Source organism: Chroicocephalus ridibundus, chromosome 3 (genome assembly GCF_963924245.1).
Source record: "Chroicocephalus ridibundus chromosome 3, bChrRid1.1, whole genome shotgun sequence".
Classification (NCBI taxonomy): domain Eukaryota; kingdom Metazoa; phylum Chordata; class Aves; order Charadriiformes; family Laridae; genus Chroicocephalus; species Chroicocephalus ridibundus.
Window position 1 is genome coordinate 2,508,805 of NC_086286.1, and position 26,139 is coordinate 2,534,943.

General features: G+C 38.7%; 1 protein-coding gene across 1 annotated transcript in view; it reads left to right on the forward strand.

The window, feature by feature from the left end:
* The first annotated feature begins 2,457 nt into the window (after nt 1-2,457).
* The window catches only part of LOC134512698 (protocadherin Fat 4-like), a 42,806-nt gene continuing 19,124 nt past the window's right edge, over nt 2,458-26,139 (forward strand). Inside the window, exons 1-24 of the mRNA XM_063328314.1 lie at nt 2,458-2,527; nt 4,374-4,445; nt 7,236-7,396; nt 8,979-9,077; nt 9,398-9,487; nt 10,219-10,329; nt 11,023-11,139; nt 12,189-12,279; nt 12,802-12,914; nt 13,181-13,354; nt 13,697-13,825; nt 14,080-14,235; nt 15,234-15,414; nt 16,400-16,533; nt 17,513-18,457; nt 19,491-19,616; nt 19,752-20,009; nt 20,315-20,413; nt 20,519-20,691; nt 21,285-21,433; nt 22,356-22,663; nt 23,301-23,570; nt 24,793-24,930; nt 25,554-25,770. Coding sequence (XP_063184384.1) covers nt 2,458-2,527; nt 4,374-4,445; nt 7,236-7,396; nt 8,979-9,077; nt 9,398-9,487; nt 10,219-10,329; nt 11,023-11,139; nt 12,189-12,279; nt 12,802-12,914; nt 13,181-13,354; nt 13,697-13,825; nt 14,080-14,235; nt 15,234-15,414; nt 16,400-16,533; nt 17,513-18,457; nt 19,491-19,616; nt 19,752-20,009; nt 20,315-20,413; nt 20,519-20,691; nt 21,285-21,433; nt 22,356-22,663; nt 23,301-23,570; nt 24,793-24,930; nt 25,554-25,770 — 4,381 coding nt within the window. The remainder of the gene's footprint in view (nt 2,528-4,373; nt 4,446-7,235; nt 7,397-8,978; nt 9,078-9,397; nt 9,488-10,218; nt 10,330-11,022; nt 11,140-12,188; nt 12,280-12,801; nt 12,915-13,180; nt 13,355-13,696; nt 13,826-14,079; nt 14,236-15,233; nt 15,415-16,399; nt 16,534-17,512; nt 18,458-19,490; nt 19,617-19,751; nt 20,010-20,314; nt 20,414-20,518; nt 20,692-21,284; nt 21,434-22,355; nt 22,664-23,300; nt 23,571-24,792; nt 24,931-25,553; nt 25,771-26,139) is intronic.

Consider the following 26,139-nt stretch of genomic DNA (forward strand, 5'->3'; position numbering starts at 1 on the left):
TATCTATAAATACAAGCAGCCAAAGGCTTTTCCAGGTTTGAGGCCAAGTGGCAGCACAGAATAGCTGTGTCCCTGAGGTTACTGCCTCGTCCTGTCTTTGAGCATTATGATGGTGGAGGTTGATGAAACCGTCAGGCTACAGCGACTGACGAAGTTGCAGAGAACTGCGTGAGCCCCTCTACTTTGGGAATCACAAGGGCTTTGGATGCTAATTTGATAGGTGCTGCTGCTGTTGAGAGTGGGCAGCATCCTCAGTTTGGGGAGGACGGTGCACTCTCATGCAGCCCTTAGTAGATGCTGTTGCTTGTCAGTCTGGTGTGGGAAAAGTGTGTGTCCTGCAGTTTGTTGTTGTTGTGCCCCGCATGCTCAGCAAGCGATGCTGTCCTCAGTGACGTGGCTGGATGCTGGGCTGATATGTTCTGGTTAACGGTGTTCAGCACACCACCATTGCTGGGTTGTATTGCTGCCTGTTCTGTAGCTTGTTTGGTGTTACAAATCATCTCACCTTAAATGCATTTCTCTGTCCTCCTCTTTCCCTGTGCGTTAAGTGTAGAAAGCAAATGAATTTCATCCGAACTTTGTTCTGGGCCTAATTCTATTATGGCACATAGGTTACAATGGCGGAGACTGTCATGATGCTTCTCTTTTCCTGGGCTTGGACTGCTGACCCCTGTGAAAAACGACCGAGCAGGAAGGAATAATCTTGCATGGCAGCTTTGGACTTGGACTCTCCCAGCTAAATGGCTGTGGCAGGTCATAAATAGCAAATAACAGCATTGTCCTGCATACGAGTAGCAGTTTTCATTCCACACCTGCCTGTAGGTGACCTTTAACTTATGTTTGGTTTTGCACTGGGTTTGTGTACACTAATGGCAAACTTCCTTCAGCTCCTAGGCTGCCTCCCCATAGATAATGAGGGAGATCTTTCTGGAGTTTTATCCACTAAGGTCTCGTGCCACTTCTCATGGAGCTTCCAGCTCTCTGGGATGCCTCTTGCTAACAGAGGTCCCAGAAAACGTTGAAGCTGCTTTGCCTTCACTGTGATTTGGAATATCCAAAAGCAGATCTTCAGTAGTGGATTAAGATTCCAGCACATAAATATTTCCAGTGGTCAAGAAGATTGGTTGCTGGAAGAACTTTTTGGTACAAATATCAGCTTATGTAGCCTCTGGTCTGACTATGAGAGCACAAAGGTACGGGATGCTGTTCAGCGAAGCTGGTCAAGAAACTTCTCTTCCTTTTTCTGCTTTCCAAGAGGTATTTTGTGCACAGATCTATCTTCTGTATTTTGCCATGTAACCTTGTTAAGGCTTGGTCATCACAGACACGGAGAAGAATCAGGCAGGGGAGGAAAAATAACTGCCTGAGATTGGTTTTAGTAATAATGCCACTGAATGCATAATCATGACTGGATGTGGCCTTTGTTCAGAAGAGTTGGTGCCCATGATCGAACTTCCTTTAATGTTTTTTAATCGCTTCTGCTTGAATTGTGCCCACAATTCCATTTCAATTATTTATGCCTAGGAAAGCACAATGATAATTTTATTTTTAGTTGTTATACGCAATTTTATTATGTTTTGTATTTTCATTCAAACTACAGTAATTACTTTAGTATCCATGGTGACAAAATACGCTAGCACAAACGTGAAAAGACCTTGGTCTGGCAGCAGTTTCCTTGCTGTGTCATCAGTTGCTCCTTTGAATTAAAGGTATGTTTATCTCCAACTGATTGAAACAAGCTAGTATGATTAGCTGTATTACTTGTAATCTTTGAAAGTTCTCTGCAAGCTTTTAGGTTTGGTTTTGTTTTGTTTTTCTTTTTGCAGGAAAATTCATTGAAATAAATATTGTAACTGCTTGCTAAACCTATTTTTTATGTATACTATCCGTAAAATACTAGGCACGCTTGAGGTGTCTACTTTCATCGCATCAAATAGGAACTACTGGTTTTGCAGCAGGAATTCTGTACTTATTCCTTGTGGAACAGAGTGAGGAGAAGATACTCTGCCGTAGTTACGAGATCAAAAGGGAAAATGCTGGTCCCTTTGCCTTTTGACACCCCATCTAGTTTTCTTTCCCGGGGAAGAATATGTAGGCTTCTCTCCTATTGGTCAGGATGTCTTTCTAACTTATTTATTCTCATTACTATGTTAAGGTTAAAATAAAATTAGACTTTTTTATTTGTGCTGTAACACAAAAAGTAATATTTCCTTGTTGGTTTATTTTTATTGCCCAAAAGGGACTTTGATCTCACAAGCTGAACATGATAACCACGTCATATATTGTGGATTGCTCTCAAAGGCTTATTCCAGTCTTTTGCCTTGTTCTCACTGAAGCGTTTGTCAAGACGGCAACTAACTTATGATATGGCACTTGAAATGATTCTTTACAAATATTGTATTTGAGAAGCGACCATCTGGTTTTGCCTTCAGTAGGATATTTTTTTCTGCGGTGCTCATGGCGCTTTCTAGATCTCTGGTTTTTGCTTTGATCGGTTGGGTTATGTTCATCTGTCTTGATGCACAAAGTAAGTAGTGTTATTGTTATAAATGCTTGTGAGTCTGTTCCTACTTTTATTGAAATTGAACAAAATTAAAGTTATTAAATAAGTATAAACCACAATCATAGAAGTTTAAAATGCATTGATCTGTTGACCGATCACAAGTTGAAAATCACTGTTGAAAATCACTTTTATGTACAGTGTGTTTTTATAAGTTCTCTTTGAGCTTTTCTGGGTTTGGTTATTTTATATCTGCAGCGGACATTCAATAAAATACTGAGGCTGAGGTTATATAGGTTTGAAGTTAGGATCGGTTGAATTCCGTGCTGCTGTTATTCTGCTAAATTAGATTGGAGTAGTTACCATTTTTACATCAGGTATTTGTTGTAGGGGTAAGGACTCCATTAAAAGTTCTCTTTGGTATATTGAGGAGAGGGCTTCCAGAAAGGGAAAACTCCGCCGTCCATTAGCTGAATCTGGGAGTAGAAACTGTCTGTGTGCCTACACTTGAGGTCTTCATATAATTTTGGTCCTTCCAAAGGACCTTCTCTTTCTTTCTAGAGAATTTTGACAACAGTGAAAATCCAGTGTTTCTGGTAGCTCCAGATGATCGCCAGGAATGGCTGAGTGAAACTTTGGGGGAAAAAAAGCAACAAGAGTTTTTATTTAATTACTGAATTCCCTTTATTCAACTGTGATGTAACATTCCAACCACTCTCAGGCTTCCAGTTTTTTATCTTTTTCAGTAGTCCAGAGCCCTGCTTTCCAAGGCAGGCTTTTGAGTACTCGGAGATGGAGGTGGCGAATTAGGCCCATAACCAGCAGCTGCTGTCTATAGAAGTATTTTCTAGGGTTTTGTTTAGTTACTTGTGTGGAAATCTGTCTGCTGCTTACTTATAAATGAGATTCTACAGAGTGGTACAAATATGAAGGTATCTGTCTAGCCAGGCAAAACTGGCTCACTACTTCTTTTACCAGTTATCACTTTGAATATACAGTAAGGATGGTGAGAAGAAGATGGGAACACTCTTAGCGTTGGTGCAAATCCACTCGAGACAGCCAAAGTTGCACAGGTACCCATAAGAGCATAGACTGCACTGTGGCAGCTTTGCTGAGTAATTCTGGTCATTTAAGGAGGAAAAACACGTGGTGGATTTCTGTTTGTATAGTTTGGAGATTTAGGAAAAAATGTCTGTTGCTTTCTATCACATAGAGAAAATGTAGCGAGAGGGCACTGAGGTACAATAAATGACTTACGAAAGCCCCTTCAAAGTAAAAAACTATACTGTATACTTCAAAAGTGCCAATTGCTATAAAAGTTTAAGGAGAATAAATTTCAGGTAAATCCATCTGTGTGCCTTTACCCTAATCTTCTGGATTTTTGCTAACGTGTCAGTGGTGAATAGCTTTGTGTTTACGCTTTTTTTGGGAGTAGAAAACATTTGGAAGGCCAGGGTACAAAAGTGGTTTCGGTTATGATTTCCACAAATGTTTCAGCAGGAAATTACTGTCAGGTGATAAAGCCCGAGTTTCAGTCTAGTCAGGGTACGAAGGAAGGGCGATTCTGTAGCGAGACGTTTTCACATCCTTTTTTGATAGCTGCTTTTTAAATTGTGAAGTCCTTCATTGTAGAATTTTTGTGGGCAAGGATATATTGGGTCCAAGAAACCAACGTTTACCTACTCGGTATTATGTTGTATTGTTTTCAACCCTGAAAATTATGTCAAGGTGCCACCACGATAAATGTCTTTCAGCTTAATTTGTACTAGTGTGTGCATCTGGTTTTATATAGCATAAGTTTTTTTTACCTTCTACTATTTCTGGACATGGTCCCTCTGTGTCATTTGTACATGACTTTTCCTTTTGTTTTTAGAAACCACAAGTATAAACTGTGACACAACCCCCAGACCACTCCTGCTGTCAGGCTTTTTGGATGAACATTCAGGTAAAATCATGATTCTGTCCTAGAATTGTCTGATTTGCTCCCTAATGCGCATAGTACTTTAATGCTTCGTGTAGTTGGTGTATTTTATAATGAGCCTGTATTTTTAATTGATTTACAATAGTCTTCATGCCCGGATGCAGAAGCTGCCTATGTGGCATACTGCTTAGTAGAGTAAATAAATATAAAACCCAAAATTCCCTGATCCAAGGATCTCGCTGTCTGAATAGACAGAGCAGGCAAAGGGAAAGGAAACAAGTACAGAAAAATTTACGTTTAGAGTTCACCGTGTCAAGTCAGCCCACCAGAGCTGATCTGTTCCTTCCCTCCTCCATCAGAAGGAATGACTGCCACCCCAGCCCTGCTCTGCTTCAGACTGGAGCCTCCCTGAACGCCAAGGCTTTGTGTTGGGGCAGTAGGGATAGCGGATGGGGTGCAGAGGAACAAGCAGCCTTGCAGTACAGGGAACTGCAGCATCAATGCTGGCCACTTTGTGTATTTGTGTTTTCTATTCTAGTTTTCTTTGTTAGCGTAGCACACTGTACTGCTCTGATGATTATTTAATTTGTGCAACCTGACAGGGTTAACGTTAATTTATCCCCACATTTTCTGTGCTTCCTTAGCCTAGCTGGCAAAGCGTAACTGCCTTGGAGACAAAATCCCACAGTGACTGCAAGAGAGCACAGTGCAGAAAAGGAGTAGACTACTATTTTTTTTTTTTTGGTATTTATCTTGCAAATGCAGTACAGAGGATAACTCCATCCTCCTTTCCTCCCACTGCTATCTGGAGAGGTTACTGTTAGCTAAAAGGTAGGGCTGTTGTCTGTGACTATGCTGTCTGTTAGAAGCAGCCCCGCGGTCAGGATTTGACTTGCCTGACAGATACATAGCGATCTCACAAGGCAAAGCGTTAGGTTATGGGCAACGCGTTCCCTTCAGGATATGTCATAACCCTTCCAGTCTCATGGAAGCACGCACCAGGCCCATGCTGGCTGTCCATAGGCAATCTTCATTGCTTCTGACTTTCAGCAAGATACAGAAAACAGGGATGATACAGAGCAGTGGGGGGGTTTCTCCCAGCCACTGTTGAAACATTTCTTTCAAAGCTGTAAGGGTATAGCTGCTGTGGCTGACTCTTGCATGGAGACAGAAAGGAGAAGAATTAACTTTCACCCTGATTCCTCTCCGTTTAATTTTTAAGCAGTTAGCAAGAAGTCTGGCCCTTTGTGTGTGTCATATGAGTGTACATGCTGACCTATCTGTAATGAATAAGCAAAGGGATAACCACTTTCAATTTTTCCAAACACTTCCTTTTTGTTAGTCTCTCTCCGCTGGTTGGAATACTATTTCCTGGGCAGCTGCTTGATACTTCTGGTCTGAACGTATCCAACTCTGGATGGAGGATTATCTGTGTATCAGCAGGCAAAGATAGATTTTGCTTTTCTAGAATGTTTTCTTCTAACAGTTTCGACTCTGCACACAACGGTGTGATACCACACAACGCTGTGCCACGGAGACGCAGCCCAGTTGTTTTGTGCTTACAGCCATCTGACTGGACTTTCTCCTTACACGCAATCATAGTCCAGTACCTTTGGGCTGGCAGCTGACGGCATTCCAGACACTCCCTGCTGTTGGAAGAAGTCAAGGTTCCCTTCCTTTAGCACTTAGAGACCCAGGCTATGAGTCTGCATGTGGAGATAAGAGGTGGGGCTGTCACAGAAAGGGTTTACTACCCTAAATTGGTAGTGATGGAGTACAAAACCGACGGAATAAGAAACAAACACAGCTAGCAAGTTTCCTGAAGGTCATGGAAAATAGTTGGGATGTTCAGGAGATATTTTGGAGGAGAGAGGGGGTTATGGGTTTGGAATCCAGATAATATGTTCCATGAGGAGATAAGTATTATTTTGCAAACACAAATACCTTGATAATATGAGTAAAGTAACTTTAATCTATTTAAGAAAATTGCCGGTAGCACCACACTGGATGGTTTAAAAGGATATGTATCAAACGCACGTTCAAACACAGATTTGGTGTTTAACCAAGCAAGTAGAACGCTCACTACTGAAATGATAGCAAGTCTAATATGAATCATGATAATTACAAATAACACTTTTTAACATTTTCAAGACGATAGTTCCTAAATGCATGGTTGTAGAAAATCACGTTCAAATTGATTCCAAGGTTGCATTGGTTTGTGCTTCAGTGTTCTGTACATACAGGAACAGATTAAAGGAGGGGCCATACACTTACCATTCTCTACCAAAATCAAAATATAAACAACCACAAACCTGAATCCAGATTCCCGCTGGAGTCCACCTGCTTGATTCAGCTAAGAGATATGACATGCCCTTGTGTTTGGAAAATACTGAAACTCATCCCATGCCGCCCTGACTAGCCTCTCACCGACTTTGATTACATTCCTTCACTTTGATTACACTTTGATTACTCTTTCACACTAAATGTGAAAAAAAAGTTTTGGAGCATAAAGCTATTTCCAGAAAATGGTGGAAATTTAGGTATAAATTATGCCAAGCTTTTAAATTCTGGACATATTGCTAAGGAGTGTGAATATATTGGAAAAAGTGGGTTTGTGTGGTATAAAAACATATCAATACACTTGTGCACAGTACTTAAGGGGACTTTAACAGATCTCATAATTTAGGTGAAAATGCCAAAATAATATAAAATGTAGCCAAAGGTAACCGGTAGTCTAGTTGTCAGTACGTATGAAATGAACCTATGGATTTCTTTTCCAGAAGGCAATCTAATTCATTACACTTTCTCCTACAGGTGATATAGAATGGATTACAGATATCCCACCCAATGTGAACTTGAAATTACAAGCATATCTGTTCCCCGAACACTTAGCGTATGTGGAGCTAGTATATAATTCTGGATCTAAAAATGCAACAGTGAGGACTCTTAAGAAACTGGATGTTGAGTCTATTCAGGTATTCTTTTCACCGCATTTAAAACCTAGATATAAAGGTTTTCTTGACAGGTGAAAAAAAGTAGCACTAAGACATACATTTTAATTGTTCATTCTCTTATGATACAGGTCGGTATTCCAAAAAAGTGACTCATCAGAAAGAGCAGCGTAGACTTCAGTATCTACCTCTCAGTAATATCTGTTAAATGTCTTCAGTTTCCTATCACTGTTAAACTTACCTGGCGCCTGACAGTCAGACAGGTTCTTTCCTAATCACATATTGTCACTTGTAATGAAAGTTGTAAATACACAGTAACGATAGGTGTCACTTTTCTTAAAACTCATCTCTCAGTAACATGAATTATTTCATCAAAGTGAGATTGATCACATATAATTTGGTAGAAGGCAACCCTTAATCATATGAATGTTTACACAAGTGTTCAACTTCACACGTGAATAGATCCATTCGCCTCTGTTGGTTGATGCGTAGAAGGATAGGTCTTTCTTTCTAGGCCATTCGTGCTCTTTAGGACAATCAGGAATCCATAAAGCAATATTAATATTTTTCCTGGCCGAAGTTGCCTCTGAATATGAAAATGGTGTAGTTCTGCAGAGCAAGTGGAGGTGATTTTTTGTACAAGTACTATTTCAGAGTAGCACTGTACTTGAAAGAATTGAACCATACATATTTTAAAAAACACTGTTACAAACAAGAATTTTAATTGATGAAAATGTATTTACGACTTTTACATTCGCGTTTCTCATCTGGATATTTTCCATATGGCTTAAAACATGTTTTAGGCTTCCTACGCATTCTCTGTTAATGTTTCTTCCAGGGAGAACAGTCAGGTACATGGATGGTGGGATCTAGGTTGGTGGATATGAGCAGTAGATGAATGCCAGCCAAATAAACTTTATGATTAATAATCTGTAATCACTTTGCTATATATTATATGGAGTATGCTTTGGTACAACATATTGAAATGATAAAAAATAGCTGAATTATGCTCCTGTAACTGAATCAGATGAACAATTCACTGTTAACTTAGTATGGCACACCTGAGGATTCAAGTACTCAAAGTTGTTTTGTATAATTTTGACATAAACATTCTTTGACGATCATATTAGGAGTTCATAGATAATATTATTTATTTGCTTGTTTGTTAATTTTTAGAGTGACCATCTTTTTTATGCTGTTGTTTGCCAAAGGATTGGAACGGTAAGCAAGAGACACATTTTATCAACTGGATTTTTTTGTCTAAGTTTAATGCAAATTACTATTTTCTGAAATAGTATTTCATTTAAAGATATGATGCAGGGAGTTAAGAGCACCTTGTAGAAGATATATTTGTTTAAGTGTGCCAATTGGAATGAGTGTTTTTATTCGCAGAAAATCTAAGATAAATTTTAAAAAGTTAATTTCAAAATATTTATACAATCTTTCTACTCCATTATTAGAAATGGTGGTCTCTCTTATTACAGTTTTTAGAACTGAAGGGGTGTCTCTTTGAAGATCTCATTTGATATGATGAAATTAAATGTTAGCAGTATGCTGCTGCCTCACTGCTGTCATTTCTAACATGTCTTTTGCTTCCATTACGAAGACGTATGAGATAGAGAATGCCCGAGACTTAGCCTTAGAAGACATAAATGACAATTCTCCACGGTTTCTACAAACTCACTATAACGTTTCAGTATCAGAGGTGAGTTATGGCTAATGTTAATATTTTTTTCTTGTGGTATTTTTAGATTACTTTTCGGGGTCAAAACGCATGAGGTTCTAATGTCCCCACACTGATACTAGATCATTATGTGCACTCTTATGGGACTTTTCTACACCCTCCCCTGGGTGTGGAAAAGAGTGGCTGGGCTGCATGTCTAGCTGGAGGCATGAGGTGAAGAAGAAACTTTTGCCTATCCAACCTAAAATGGAAATTGGAAGTAATTTGCATATGCTAAGGAGGTGGCACAGAAGTTAGGAAGCAGCTTGTGACTGAGCATTTGATGATTTTTTTTCCTCTAGGTATCTGCAATAAATTTCACAGTTATAAAAGTGGAAGCTCTGGATAAAGATTTTTCATCCTTTTGGAGCCTCCTTACTTACAGTCTTTGGGTGAGTGCCCTTTGTTTGTCAGAGACTGTGAACACCAGTCTGCTTTCATGTGAAGTACAGCCTGGTATCTGATCCGAGTGTTCTGTCTTGCACTGTGCAGTTAAGATTACAATCTGCAAAAAGCTAGCATTAGAAAGACCATTTAAAATTAGAACTTAGCCCACAGGATCAGCCTAGCACGCAGAGAGTCCTGAATCTTGTTTCTTAGCGTTTGTGAAATGTTTTGTGGCACTTTTCAGCTACAGCTAAGGAACTCTGTGGTCCTTTTTAGAAGCAGGAGTGAAACAGTTTCCCCTCTTTTTAAAACATGAATTTGACTTGCTATTGATCTCCAGTCCTGCTGAGGTGTATGTGTAAACCATCTGAAGTAAGATTATTTCAACTAGCTTTACATATCTGCAGTGGAGATCTTTACATATCTGCAGTGGAGATCTTTACATTTGAGCTTGCTGTCTCTGCTCCTTTTATAGCTGGTGAGAGGAAGCTGATGCCATTTGTCTGATCTGCTTTAGTTATTGACCATAGGATGAGATAAATCAGACAGAAAATCTAATGGCATTGATGGAAGAGGCAATAAAATGTGTTGAAGAGTATCAGCATTTTCCTTTCCAGTGGTGATGTTCGAGAGATTCCTGGTCCTCTATGAATACTCCAATAATAAAGGTGGCAAGGGAAAAGAAAATGTATTTAATTGTTAATCATGTAAAATGTGTGATTTATTCATTTAATAGGGTCCAAACTCTGATTACTTTTATATAAGGGAAGGAGATGGAAACATCCTGGTGAATAAAACATTGGATTACAACAAGATCAGCCTTTTCAATTTAACGGTCGAAGCAAAGGTATGATATAAATTAAAAGAAGAATGAGAACCACGATAGTTCCACGGCGATACTTCCTTTGTTGTAACATCCCAGTTTCTGCAAATTTAAAACTTAGGGAGTTCCCAAGCCAAAAGTTGTGTCTGCATCTTGGCTCATACTGAAGACAAAGTAGCACGTTCTTAATGTTTGAGCCATTGTGTAAGTCTCCCCTCAAATACCAGCCCAAGTTTCTTTCTGCGTGTATTTCTTTAAGTATGTATATAGTACATATTTATTCCCCGCTATTGTAATATATATTCACCTATTCATTCTGGCAAATCTATCATATTTTTGCTGCAGCTTACCACCTGCAGTCTTTTGTGTGTCTTTTTGAGATTTGAATATATATTTGCCTTCAATTCCTTTTAGAGCTAAAAACAAGTAATCTTGGCACACTTATTGTGGTATCTAGCAAATAGTACACACATTCTGTGTCCTACTGTGTAACACCCGCCTGATATAAAATTAATAATTAAGAACAATTACCTTTTGATAGTATTATTCCTAGAACTGGATTTCTAGAATTGGAAAAACCTGACAGGGTGAGAGTTCTCGGGTTAAAAATGCTTAGACACTACAAAGAACATATAATAATATTCTGCTGTATTTTCCACTGAGAAATGGCTCTTTCGTTACAATGTTTCTTGTTTTCTTCTTTCTCTTGGGATGTAGGAAAAATTTGGAAATAACAGCGATACCGCATCATTACTAATTAATGTGCAAGATTATGATACGATGAACCCCTATTTCAGTCATTCGGTGTACAATGGGAACATCAGTGAAAACCAGGTAAAAGCACTGCACTGAATACTGCAAAAGCAATTAGGTTATTCCTGTCCGCAGTGCTCTTCCTTTGAGGAGTCTTCATCACAGAGCAGCGTAAGATGGAGGGCTGCTGTTTTGTGCTAACTGGTGAATTGTAAGGTTATCACTGTAGACCTCCAAGTACAAGGTAAACAGGCTAATATTACATGAAGCGTAAAACTTTCTGCTGCAGAAACAGATTCTTTTGTGTTTGGAGGGAAAAAAAAGAAAAAAAAAACAACTAAACAGGTGTTGTAAAAGGGTTTTTACTGTAGACTTGGAAGAGCAGTTGACTGCCCATCGGTCCTGGTGTTAGCTGCCTGGTTTCAGTTTTAAATAGAGTAATTCCTTCATACTTCATTACAATCAGATAAGCAAAATAAGAATCTGAACAGTAAACCGTAGTTTATACTATATTGTAATATCTCTTTTCCTATATAGGGTGGAAATTTCTGGGTGGAATGTATTTGTTTAGCTCATGGTTCTGTCTGTATTGACACAAAAAAAAGATCACAGAACAACATTACCAGAATAATCCACTAAAAAGAAAATTATTATCATCTTATCCCTATTTCTTTATCATTATCTTCATGTTAGTATATTTTAAACCATGTATGCTTTTGCTGTTATACCTTTGGTGTCCCTTTTGTTAGATGTTCATCTTTAATTGTCTGAAAGGAATAATTTCAGATCTCCTACAATGTTTTTATCTTTTAAATAAGTTACTGTTTTTATTAGGGCTGCAGTGTAGACTTGCACATTGTTTTCCAGGAGAGGAATGGAACTGAAACATGCGGTGTTCTTACCCTGAATTCCATCAGTGACTACTGCTTCATAATCTGGGGTTTCTCAAACACAGTGTATCTATCAAATATTTTGGTCGTCATTTTCCTCTGTAAAGGGTGTATGGCAGAGAGAGATTTTTTTCTGGATCCCAGTGATTACCTACATGTTATTTTAATCAAAATTGTGACTTAATGAACAAATTAAAGATTATGTGTATTTTTTCAAGTTAATCAATATGTGTGTTCTAGATGGGTCCTCTGGCTATTCTCCCAGAGAAGATATTAGCTAAAGATGGAGACATGGGTATAAATGAAAAAGTAGTTTACAGCATCAAACTAGGTAAGAGCCTTTATTTTTTTCTAGACATTCACACAGTAATGAAGAGAACTGAAGAGAATGATAGCGATGCGCAGTGTACAGTCACATGTCTTAACTGCATACATCTTCACTGCAGTGATGCTCTGTGAGCTAAATCGGCTTAATTTCAGTCATTAGAGCTGTTTAGATGTTCTTAACCTTCCTCCAATAAAAAATTACTGATTCAAAGTGTAAGTCAGTTTAGAGGTTTCCATTTGATCAAAGGATTTCCATTCAGGAAAATTCAGGACCATCTAGAGAGATAATTCCACCAGGAGCTTTTCCTCCTCCTGACGTAATTGCTGAAAGCTCATGAAATGCTTAATTTGAGACCCTGGAAGTGCAAGAATTGTTTTGAGGAAAGAATGTTTGAAAATAAGCATTTTGTCTGGAATGTCTGTTCATTTTTGCTATGGCTGAGAAGATAGTAGTCGTAGAAAGGACAGATCAGACCTACTGTTCTGGTTCATTCTCATTAAGCCATTGCAATTTGTTTCTTTTCAGTGAAACCCCCGGCCTACAGCAACACCTTGTCAATCGATGCAGACACTGGAGAGTTGGAAGTAAAGACTGCAGTTGATAGAGAAGAATGTCCGTATCTTGTTGTGGGCATTCAGGTAGTGACTGGTTTAGAGTTCAGTGTGTTAATACGGAGTCTCAATTTCATAAAATGATATGTGAATCCATGTTGCTGTTAATAGTATTTCTCATAGTAATGTTAAAGTGTGGTTGGTATCAAGGCTCCATCCTGCCATTTAAAACACAAAATAAAGGAAAACTTCATTCATTGAATATACGCAGTCATGTCACGTCCTTGTGTTAAGCTTGAACAGCTCGCTGTTATCAGGGTACAGAATTTAGAGCTACAAACTCTGTTTTCTAGGCAACTCAGCAAGACAATATTTTCAAAACAGCTGATGCAGTAGTTCTGGTTACTATTGAAGACATGAACGACAATGATCCAGTATTGTCCCAATCAACTTACAATGTCTCAATTCCAGAAAATTTCCCAAGTGGGATGGAAGTTCTTCAAATAACAGCTACTGACAAAGATGAGGTAAAATGACAATGTCATTATGGTTGCTACAAATACTGCATCTCTGAAATAAAATGCATTTGCATTATACAGGTGCCAGAGAATTTCTTTCCTGACTATCTTAAATATGCTTAAGCAAAATAAACTTAATTTCACTTCTTCAAGGGGTAGAGTACTGCTGCCAAAGAATAAATTTGGGCTGGTTTGCATAAGATCCCAAATGTGAAAGTACAGAAGTGCAAAATGGACACAAAGCTGCAATTCACCTGGAATGCTCTCCACCTGGAAAATAAGAAGAAAACATCCTAAGGGACTAGCTCAGTGATTGTCCTTTTTAATAACAAATATCATTACTGTTTGCAGGGAGGATTCCGGGGAACTTTTAATCTCACTCCAGCTGACAGTCCCTTCCAGCTAAGTCCAGCAGGCATCCTAACTGTGCGGAACTCCACGCTGTTGGACAGGGAGAGAATACCGTCTGTTCACCTACAGGTATTAAAAATAAGCCTCCTCCTTTCCAAATCAACCCAAGGCAACCAGGTGACACCTGATCTGTCCTGGCAAGAAGGTGACTCTTATATGGATCAGCAGCTTATTTGAAGAATCAAATCCAGACTTTGACATTAGAGCTCTCTGGAAGGAAACACCACTAGTGATGCCGTTTACTCAGCTTGTAATCATCGTTCATTCTTCTTACTACTTATAGAGCATGCATTTGATAATAATTTTACTGCATCATTTTTAAGGTCACTGCTCGAGATCATTTGTCACCTTACCATGAGGCACACTCTACAATCAACATATTGCTGTTGGATGAAAATGACAACAGCCCAACCTTCAGAGGCACACCATATAAACGAGATATTTTCACCAACATGACTGCAGGAATGTCCATTCTTCAGGTACTAGAAGTACAAAGTAAAAATGACATTTTCATGAGTTGAATGTATGCACGAGTTCTTGCTTGAACTTGTGTAACAGTCATATTGAATAGGGGACCTTTTTTGATCTCCTCTGAGTTCAGAAACAACCCGCCTTTCACTTAAAAGCTTACACCTGTTGATATTCCATAATCACAGTGTCGTGGATGCTCTAAGGATATCCCAGATCAGGGAACAAATGATAAAGTGTTTTTATTCTTGATCTTAGATGCTGTGCGCCATCCTGAATTCCGCAAACATAAGACAGAAAATTGGATTTAGTTGTTGTTGAAAGGTGTTTAATGAAAACTGGGTGTTGCTAGAATCCAGAAATCAAACTAATTGTAAAAATTTTGGAAAGGCTGCTGAATGCTGAAGCACTGCGGATAATTTTTAGATACAATATACTTTCTGTAAGACAGTAAACCAGTTAACCAAATAGAACAGGAAACCAAGATAAAAATAGCTTTGTGAGCTGAGATATATAGGGAGTCACTATGAAAACTTGTACCCAGGTGTGCTGATTTAATGGATCATGATGTGATCTCTTGAACAATCTACCTCCAATGACTGGAATTATTATGAAATGAGCTTTCTGAGAGACAAACTTCGTGTCGTTCACATGAGTTACACAGGGGCAGGATTTCGCTCTTACTGCTGGAATGATATTGTGTGTGCATCGAAGAGCAAACGTTCTTACTGAGGTTTAACCTAGGAATCATAGGAAGTAGACAGTCAGTCACTTAAAGATATAACCAAATTGTACTGTGGCTATATTTAGCTGATTTTTATATATATAAAATTATCCAGACCCATTATTTGCTGTAAATGGGAGGAAAAAAACCCCACAACTAGTTCCTAATTATCTGCTACCTGAATGATTTTATCTGCAAACTACACGAGAATAAGCAATTCTGTGTTACATGATAACAGCACAAGAAACTAGAGTAAAATTTTGTGTTTTTTTTTTTTTCCTCCAGGTTGCTGCTGATGATCCGGATGATGGTATAAATGGAGAGATAAGCTTTATCTTAGCTGGTGGCAATGAGGATGGATACTTTGGATTGGATACATCCACAGGAGAAATCAGTTTAAAGAGAGTAATCCCATTAGGAGTCAACCAGCTTGAGAACTTTGTCTTGTGGATAACAGCTATTGATGGTAAGACAAGATTTTAGTACAGGTCAACGTAGCTATGTTCGGTGATGGGATTTGGTTTGGTTTTATTTTTTACTTGAAGGAATACTGTTAAAATATGTTCCCAGAATTTGTTTTAAAAATATCGTATATTTTTATATGCTCTTTTTTGTGGAAGATAAGGAGAAAGCTGTCTTATTCATCCAAAGTAATTGCTGCATCTCTGGCAAAACACTGCTTCCTGCTGATGCTCTTATATCAAATTTAAGTTTTCTGTATGGCTGTGGGAAGAATGTGCAAAATAGCATACATCTCACACCTTCCTTTGACTGGTGTTGCACAGCATAGAATACAGAGATTCAGGCACAAGCTAAGAATTTATAATTCGGTTAACAGGGAGTAAAATGAAATTAAAATGTGATGAGTAACTTTGTTTGCATATCCATGTGGGTATGGAAAAATGAAAACGGAGGTGCCAAAGCCGTATTTTGGATGATCAGCACAAATGTGGTTTCCTTTTGCTGTATTTGTTGAGGGTTTCTTTGTTTTGAAAGAATAACAGAGAACTTGGCCAACATTTATGATCTGAGTAAGGACAGAGATAAATGTTACCTAGGAATGGAATCCCACTCCTGGTAGCATGAGGATACAAAGTGTTTTTCAGCCTCCCGATTTTCCTCTGATGTGGTCAATATGACCTCTGTGTCTTCAAATTGTGGCTGCATGGATACAATGGGGACTGGGGGGAATACGGTTGCAAAAGAGATTCATCAGTCCATCTTTTGTCTGTCTGCTAATATTGTAGTACGTATTCAGGTTCATGTATTGTAAATGTAACGCCTAATGCATGAAACTGATCTTGGTTAGGACCTCTCAGCAGTACAGTAATAGTAGCAGTAAGGATTTAAAAAAAAAATAATTAAAAAATCAGTACCAGTGAAAAAGTGTATTTTTTTAGGCAGAAGGTATTTTGTGCATCTGCTGGGAGATTGTTTTCTTTTGCTTGCAGGTGGGACGATTCCAAGAAGTTCATCAGTGCCAGTACAAATCTTTGCAGTTGGAGATTCCAGACCTCGGTTTATTCAGAAAACATATAATGTGTCTGTGGAAGAAGAGTTAGCCAGTCCTGCTGAAGTAGCAAGAGTAAGAGCAACTTTATTCTGTCACTTGTATAGGACATGACAGCGATAAGAAAATCCTGTAATATATGTGCTTTAAATGTCTGTATTCCCCATAGTTATGGATAACTAGATGTTGTGTTTTCTTTTCTGCATATCAAGCTTCACATACACTACATACTGATCACATACCTCAGATGAAGCCTATCACCCACAAAGCCTGTTCTTTCCATTGCAAACCTTTAAACAGCATCTGCTACCATTTAACATAAAAAAAACCAAAACAAAACAAAAAACAAATCTCCCCCCAAAAAAGAAACCCACCAAACCCGAACAAAATAAACCCCAGAACTGCTTGACAAAGTAAACTTTCATGCTTAGCCCTTTGTTGACTTTGGATATTCTCCAAAGACTAGGATAGGCAATATTCACTCATCTGTTGGTGATAAATCTAAAACCCTGTGTCATGATGTAGGTAGGAAATGGAGACTTCCCAATCAGAAGACTGTCATAAAGGCATTTTCAAAGAAGGCTCTAGAAATTGCTCCTCATTTTGATCAAAGACTGCTCAGACAAGCAGGCCACCAGAACGCACTGTGCTAGCTCCTTCTTAGGTGCAGTTCCTCAGATGGGAGGTCTGACACCAAAGCAGAGAGAAGATAACGCATTTTAGTGTTTGATTTGTTGGCTGCCTGAGTTAATTAATCTTTCACTTTTTTTCTTTTTGTATGAAGAAAGGCAGAACCAAAGGTTAAAGTGCAGTCTGTTATTTTTATTAAGTATTATACATATTTACATTTCTGTATTAGTGATATTCTAATAAAAGGCAGTTCTTTCCAGCTGTATTTTTATGTACATTGTGGCTTGATTCTTACTTCTTTTAATGAATAACATTAGCAAAATAAGTTTGGACATAGTTAAAACCATTATTCTTTTTTAGACAATGGTTTATTGGTTTGAATTTAACTTATTAACTTATGGATAATATGCTGTATCTTACACAGGTCGAGTATGAGTCTTTAAATCCCCATATACCAATTACATTTCAAGTATTGACGGAATCTGCTACATTTGACATCAATGTCAATGGAGTCATTTCGACAAAAACCAAACTGGACTATGAATCCCAGAATAATTATATACTAAATATTTCCTTGTCAGATGGAAATACTACTGACTATGCTACAGTGTTTATCAAAGTTACAGATGTCAATGATAACAGTCCTGTGTTTGGTCCACTCAACACTCCCATTACCATTCTGGAGAACATGCCAGCTGGAACTCGTGTTACCAGTGTGTCAGCTACAGATATGGATGAGGGCTTTAATGGGTTAGTGGTTTATAGTCTGAGAGGTGGAGAAGGAAAAATGGATATTGACACCTCAGGATTAATTTTGCTGCAAAAGGTACTGGACAGAGAAGACCAAGACTCCTATAACTTAACAGTGATCGCCAGTGACCAAGGCCAGCCCAGGCTGTCTACAGCTCTCAATTTGACAGTCACCATCGATGATGTGAATGACAATTTTCCAGTCTTCTCATCAGATAGATATGAAGTGCGTGTCCCTGAAGATGAAGTGCTTGGAAGAGCACTGCTGACAGTATCTGCTACTGATAGGGATATTGGGGCCAACGCCCTCGTGAAGTACAGAATTGTTAGCCAGCAGCCTCCAACCTCCTCGCCGGTGTTTCTTGTCAATTTGACCACTGGCCAGCTTAGCCTGAGCCAGCAGCTGGATTACGAAGCCATAAATGAATTTGAAATAGAAGTGGAGGCATCAGATGGAGGGCAGCCAAGTCTCAGCGCTAAAACGCGTGTTTTTGTGCATGTACTAGACGTCAATGATAACCCACCAGAATTTAATCAGGCAGCTTATGACATATTTGTGTTTGAAAACCTACAGAAGGGTAGTCCTATCTACACGTTCAGTGTTACTGACAAGGATGAGGTAGGTACCAAATTAATCTCATCTTGATAAATCAAAACGACACGTTTTTTCTCTACTAACCTGCAAAAAAGTATAGTAGTAAATGGGCAACGGGAGACTTCTTAAACGGTTGGCAATAAGTATGTTTTGTGTCACCAAAAGTCCATCTTGCTTTCTGTGGAGCCAGCAATAAAACTTCCTTAACCAAGGGCTTTACCAACTTGTACAAAATAGTTTAGTGGCTATATCAGAGAAGGTAAGAAGAGCTTCCCTCCCTGTAGATGCGTAACCCAGGACAGGAATTGTTTGTTTCTGTACACATGCATATGAGATAAACGCATGTATGTCACACCAGATAGAGAACAGATGTTTAGTAATTTTTTTGTTAATGTTCTGTATTATTGCTTATTACGTCAAAGTAATCAACGGTGGTTTAATATTGCTTGGTAACTTCTATGTGAGAATATTTGTTAGTGCGTTTCTGCAATGCAGTCAACCTGCCCTTGGTATCAGCTTAATCAGGGAGAAAGGCAATTGTAAAGCTGATATAGTTTCTTCTTCTTTAATAGGAAATGACACAATTTCACTCTGCTTTCTAAAAAGTTGTTTCTTTCTCCCCTTGTTTTATAATGAAATTTCACATGTAGCCATGGGACTGGGGAGCTGGTTTGGAGGAAGAGATTTCTGATTTGCTATTGTATTCTTGCTCGTGTCAGTTTTAAAGAAGCATAAGTGCTTCTCCCAGTTCAGACTCCACAGAAGTGTGTGTTGCTGCCCCTCGCATCATGGGGATTGGTCTTAGAGAGCTTTAGGGAGAGAATGTGTAGGACCCAAATAGGGAAGCCCACAGGGGCTTCTACTTACCTCAGTTTCTGTTTGCCAAAGAAGTACATTATTCCCATAGCTCAGGGTACAATATTTCATTTCTTAAACCTTGCAAAGCACTTGTAATGAGAAGTCCTATAGAAATGTCAGATGTTCATTTTAATAAGATTATTTTTAAAACTTAAATAGTCATAATTTTAATCTTAAATTAGCTACGTTTTCTTTTTAGACTGGCTTTTCTCAAGGACACTTTATTCATAACAGTACTTTGTTTACTGTGGATGTCCCCGGAATACTTTCATTAAGGAATGACACAGAACTGGACAGGGAGACTACATCTGGATTCACTTTACAAGTAAATTTGGGGCAGACTCTGTAGCTTTGTCTCATTTCTGCTTCATTCCCTCAAACCCTTTTTCATATCTTCATCAGATGGTTAAAATGGCAATACCATCAACTAAAATTCCATTTTTGTTTCTTACTTTGGCAGGTATGGGCAGTTGATGCTGAAACAAATGGGCTTAATTCAAGTGCCTTGTTCCACATCACCGTTCTGGATGTCAATGATAATAACCCTGAGTTTCAGATGCAGCCATATCGATTTGCGATTCTGGAAGGAGATTACATGTCGGGTGCTCCTGCTAGAGTTGGACGTGTGACTGCGACTGATTTGGATGAGGGAGAGAATGCACAAATTACTTATTACTTATCAGCTGAGGATAGGGATAATCCGTACAGCATCCAACAGGTATGGTTTTGGTTATGCTAAAAACAATATTCAGATACTGTTTTCATGAAGTTACTTGACATAGTAAGATACATCAGGTAAAAAGAGTAGGCAGTAACCATTCTAGTACACATGAAATCAAACCCAGCGCATGCTCTGTAGTTTGGAAGCATATGTCAATGTCCAAAAACTAAGATATACTGGTCAGGCATTGCCTGGAATCTGAACTATATTTGTCCAAAGGAGAACAGAGGATTTCAATTCCTCATCTCAGTGTACAAGAGTTATCAAAATGATCCATGTGTGAACTCTATTACCTTCTCTAGGATGGAACCATTTTGGCCAATGGCTATTTAGACCGAGAAACTAAAGAGAAGTATGAGCTGCTGTTGGTGGCATCCGACAACGGAGTACCTCAAAGGCAGGTAATAGAGAGGAACACATTATTCTTTATTTGCAACTTCCTTTTATTCGTAAATTTAAGTGTCTGTGCATTTTCTGAATCATGGTTTTCTCCCGTCACACGCCAGAATTTCACGCATGTCAGCATTCAAGTATTAGATGTGAATGACAACCCTCCGCAGTTTACAAAAGCACAATACTCGGCAAATGTACGTGTAGCAACAGCAAAAGAAGGAGCGTCTGTGCTATTTGTGTCTGCTACTGACCTTGACATTGGGAACAATTCTGTTATTTCGTACAGGTAAATATCTGTGAGGTTATTAAGTATCTTTTGTTAAAGAATCTATTGGGTTTGCGTGGCAAGATTTTGGTAGCAGGGGGGCTACAGGGGTGGCTTCTGTGAGAAGCTGCTGGAATCTTCCTCCATGTCCAAAAGAGCCAGTGCCAGCTGGCTCCAAGATGCATCCACCGCTGGCCAAGGCTGAGCCCATCATCAGTGGTGGTAGTGCCTCTGGGATAACATATTTAACAAGAGGAAAAAACACCTGCACAATTGCAGGAGCGAGAATATGTGAGAGCAACAACTCTGCAGACATCAAGGTCAGCGAAGAAGGAGGGGGAGGAGGTGCTCCAGGCGCCGGAGCAGAGATTCCCCTGCCAGCCCATGATGAAGACCCGTGTGAATGCTCTTTTTCATGATGGAAGACATACTTGGAGATAAAAAGGTTGATACATATTTAGGCTAATAACACAGCAATTAAAACCCGTTGCTTAGCCGTTCTTTATAAACCGACGAATATTGTCTGCTGCGTGCTTGTTGCAGATGTAACAGTGAGTGGATGGTACTTCCAATGTCATGAATATGAATGTCATACTGATTTCTCTTTAATGCAGCCTCATGAACCGTTCTGATGATTTCCGGATAAATAACCGCACTGGAGAAATCACCCTCAGCAGTAACTTGGACCATATCACAACCGACACAGTTGTTACACTGATAGTTATTGCCGCTGATCATGGAGTTCCTCAGCTTACATCAAATGGTAAATGGTATCTTTTCACCTTTTTTTTTCCCCCCACATAAATGTAACCTTTGCAAACATTGAAATTTGAAATTTATACCATTGCGCTCATGTCGAAATGAATTAGGGCTAGAATCCATGTTATGTTCCAGTAATGATGACTATTTGCTTTTTACCCTTTGATTTCCTCCCAGCTGCTCATATTAACAGAAAGCTGTATTTAATAATTCTGGTTAGAAATACAATTTTGTAGTTCTGCAGTGATGTTTATGGTACAAAAACCAGGACTTCATAGCAGTAGCCACTCTAAACAGATGTATTAAAATAATACTGATAATGTGTGTTTCTCTTTCAGTTTTCTTTTATTTTCTTAGATTTAGAAACACTTATACAAAGTAGAAACTGGCAAATAACCCTCAAACAAGTTTCTGTTCTTTCAAAAAATATTCTTTGGTATTTTCTGTAACTTTTTCATGCATTATTAGGGGTTAGCTTTGATTTATCATGAACAGGAGAAACAACTGATTTTCTTAAAAAAGGATGAGTGGCCAGGATAGAATTTACACTCACATGGTTTTACGTATATCCCTTCTCTTTTGTTACAAAGCAGTTTAGCAAAAAATTTCTAGGGAGTGGAAAATATCTGCATAGCCCATGAACTTCAAATTGGTGATCCTTCCTTTCCTATCCTATAGAAGCAACACTGCTGTGATCGGTGAAGTGGGGTTATTCTGGAACATTAGTTAGGTATAAAAGGCATCATGGTTTATGTGTTACATATTAATCCTTATTACTATTGACTTTTTTTTTTTTCTCATTCCTCTTTCCTACATGCCAATTTCTGTCATTTTCTATTAGTTCCTCAAAAATTTAGGGAAACGGAGCACAGAGCATGATTATTTGAGCAGCAGCTTCACTATTGTAATTTGTTTTCTCTCATTAGCCTCTGTTACCCTCTACTTGCTGGTAAACGACACTAGCTTTGGCCTGACTTTTGATAGCTCCAGCTATGAGTTCAGCGTTCAAGAAAATGAACCAGCTGGGACTGCTGTTGGCACGGTGAAGGCGCTGACCGGAAGCATAGCTGTACAAGTAGCGTACTCTCTCAAATCTCACAGCAACAAGTTCTCTGTTAATGACCAAGGAGACATTGTGGCTCTTGCCGGGCTGGATCGAGAAAAAGTCGACCTATACAGCATCATTGTAGAAGCTGTTGATTCTGTGGTGCCACCCAATACAGCTGTTGCTTTGGTACAGTATAGTGCATTTTAAAATATTTTTTTAAAGGGCTTATAAAATATGTTAAAAAATACATTAAAAATCAAGCAATATCTGGATAACTGTCATCTGTTATGCAAGCATAAGGATTTTGAGAGCCTTTTGTTTAATTTCCCCTTTTCTTTCTGAGGAGATATTACCATCTTGAAATATTGTCAACTTCCCAAATTCTCTCACTTCCTGAGAGCTCCTCTGTGAACAACCCCTAACCAGAGAAACTGATTAACGCGGAAACTGATTCTGTGCATGGTTCTTTCGAATGCATGAGGTAGAGGAGTCAAAATGCCCCCAATTATTAATCCTGCTCATCTCTTCCAATTAGAGTATGTGTTATCTCATTTGTAGCAGTTGATAACAAAAAAAAATAAAAATGCTGAGATGCTGAAGTTGTCAAAACACTCAAATGCTGAAAAATGCTGAAGTTGTTCTGTAACCCTTTGGCTTTTAGTTTGGAGGGGTTTTTGGTACGTTTGTTTGGATTTTTTTCCCTATAGGCTTCCATAGACTAAAATGAATCAAAATTCTCCTTTGAATACTGTTCTACAGCTCAAATATTTGTCTCTTTCTTTTGTTTTTTTCTTTTTTCTTTTTTTTTTTTTTTTAAATACAGGTAACTGTGAGAGTAAATGACATCAATGACAATGCTCCAGCTTTTTCAACATTGATCCAAACTAAGTTATCAGCTCCTGAGAATGCAGCTACTCTAGACTTGGGCATATTCTCTGCTACTGATCTGGACATAGGAGTTAACGCACTTATAAGCTACTCTCTGCAAGATGATTTTGCTGGAATGTTCCATATTAACAGTTCCACTGGCAAGCTGATGACAAAAAAGTCCTTAGACAGAGAGATGACGGACAATTACGAATTGAAAATAATTGTAAGCTGACAAATTTGATGCAAGTTCACAAAATTCTCAACATAGAAAATACCGAATCATCACAAGAAAAACACTTAATCTGAGTGAATTCCATTAGAATTCATTAATGAATTTTGACTGCTTATGTTTTGCACCCGTAGTTTTGTTTTCTGCTGTGTAAATTAGCATTAGTGAATAAACAACCCATGACCATCAGATCTTAAAGGTGACAGTCACATGCTAGCTCACTGTGACATCTGCGAAGCATTCCTGAGTCCATTTTAGACCATGCAACTGTCATACTGCTGTACTGCTCTTACTGCTTTGCCAGTCCATATTGATTGTCCCTTTCCCTTATTTTTTTCATTTTTCAAAATATATATACTTAGACCATTTTAAAATACCTGAAATATAGATTTCCAAGTTAAAATAATAATAAAAAAAAAGTTGACAGCATTAAGTTTCACCCAACATCCTTGTGGGTATCTATTTATTATAGCTGATTTAATGGGTTTTTACTGCTATTAATCAGATAAAATATTGTGCATACAAAGAAGTGTTCCAGCACTGGCCATTGTGCTCCGATATATTTTAAGGGGATCTATACCGCTAACATGTAATTGAACAGGTCAAGGAACTTGTGGAACCTATACAGGACAGCAAGGAAACTTACTAAAAATCAAACAGTGCCTTCTGAAAATTTTAGAATTAATAAAAGTGGACACTTTTTAAGACTAATTGAGAATTGTCTATAGGTACCTCTAGATTATAACTTTTCTGTGGTTTGTTAGCGCGATGGAAAACTGCACTGTGAATTTGCCACATACTGGCTGCTCTCACTATTTGTTTTGTAGACACGTCAAGCCTTCAAAATGTGAGGCATTTCCTTATTCTTTGAGATGCCACAGGACAGATGGGCATCTTCATACCATGGTTTTATTGCCATGGTGTAGTGCCACATCTGATGACGTGACACATTTGACCTGGATCCAGGCTTAAGCAATTGATTAATTGTTCATGAAACAAAGCGGAGCATGAGATAGGGTGAGGATACCAGCTGCAGGAAGACCTGCAACATTTAATGAAGCACAGGGCTAGAGCAGTGTAATTGGCTGATAACTAATCCCGCAGAAACTCTTCTGAGACAAAGTTTCCTTTCACAATTTTCAGAACAATATTGAACTGGTAAAATAAGTTTGTATCAATGCAGTGCTGCCTTCAATGACAAGTTGTTTCTTCACAGGCCACTGATTCTGGTAAACCGCCGCTCTCTGCAAGCTTAGTTCTAAGCATCGCTGTAGAAGATGTGAATGACAACCCGCCGGAGTTCCCCCAGAAATCGTACTCTGTGACCGTAAAAGAGAATGAGCCTCCACATGTGGTACATGGCATTAAGAATAAATTGGCTATTCAGCAGCTCTTTTCTTTATGTAAACTTGGAAGTGGTAGTAATCTATGATGACTGTGTATTGGTGAACATATTTTTTTCCTTTGTGGAGCCTGTAAAATCACACAGCATGTTTGTTTTATATGACAGTGGAGTGCCTATCCCACCCACTCTTCCTAAAACTCTCTTTGTGCCGCTCTCCCTTTCCCTCCTGTCCCCAGCAGCGATGCCACCCTGCGTGGATCTAGTTTTCAGAAGACCTACAGGCAGCATGTTTTAAAGATGCTGGAGGTGTTGCGCATGTATCCAGCATCCCCCTGTTCTTAAGGTTGGCTGTCTTCTCCCAGTATATCCATTTCTGCCTCCGTATCTGCCTTGCAGATGTGAACTAAAGGTTTACAGGAATCAAGGGAAGAGTTACCACCTAAGAATCTGTACCATCTGTTACCAGCCACGCTATATTCTGTGTCAGTATTCTAGCAATGCAATTAATGGCCATATGAGTAGTTCAGTCAGTAAACACTATATAGTTAAATGCCACTCTTGTGTGTAAGTTTTGCCGCTCTGGTGGTTCTGCTCTAAACCTGTTGGGTTTCTGTTTGTTTCTTCTCATTTAGATTTTGAGTGCAGCAGCCACAGATAAAGATCTAGGGTACAATGCCATTATTCATTACACCATAATTGGAGAGACTTCTTCATTTCGTGTTGGAGAACTTTCTGGAAATATTACAACTCTTCAACCTCTGGACTATGAAAGTCGTTCCCAGTACACGTTTATTCTGAAAGCTTTCAATCCTGGAGAGCCACATCTCCAGGACACAGCAAACATTACAGGTAGGTCTATTTTACCACAGAAAAGTTACCTTCGTTTCCCTTAGGGAATGTTTCAGCATGTGTAATTGTAAGGCATAAGGATAGCCTTCAGGACTGACGCAGTCTGCTAAAGCAAATTATCAGAAATGATGATGTGTCCTTTTGACTACAGCCAGATGAATTTTTTTCTTAAAAAATGTTTGGCTTGTCAAAAATGAAGATTTTTCACACAAACTGACATTACTTACTTCAGTGTTATCCACAAATTTTTCTATGGCATTTTTTGAGTACCTATTGACATTTTGATTGAAAAGGTTTCCAAAAACACAGTTCAGTTATTTTTCTGTTTATTTACAGAAAGCCTGCTTCTAGGGTGGTAAAAACCTGTTG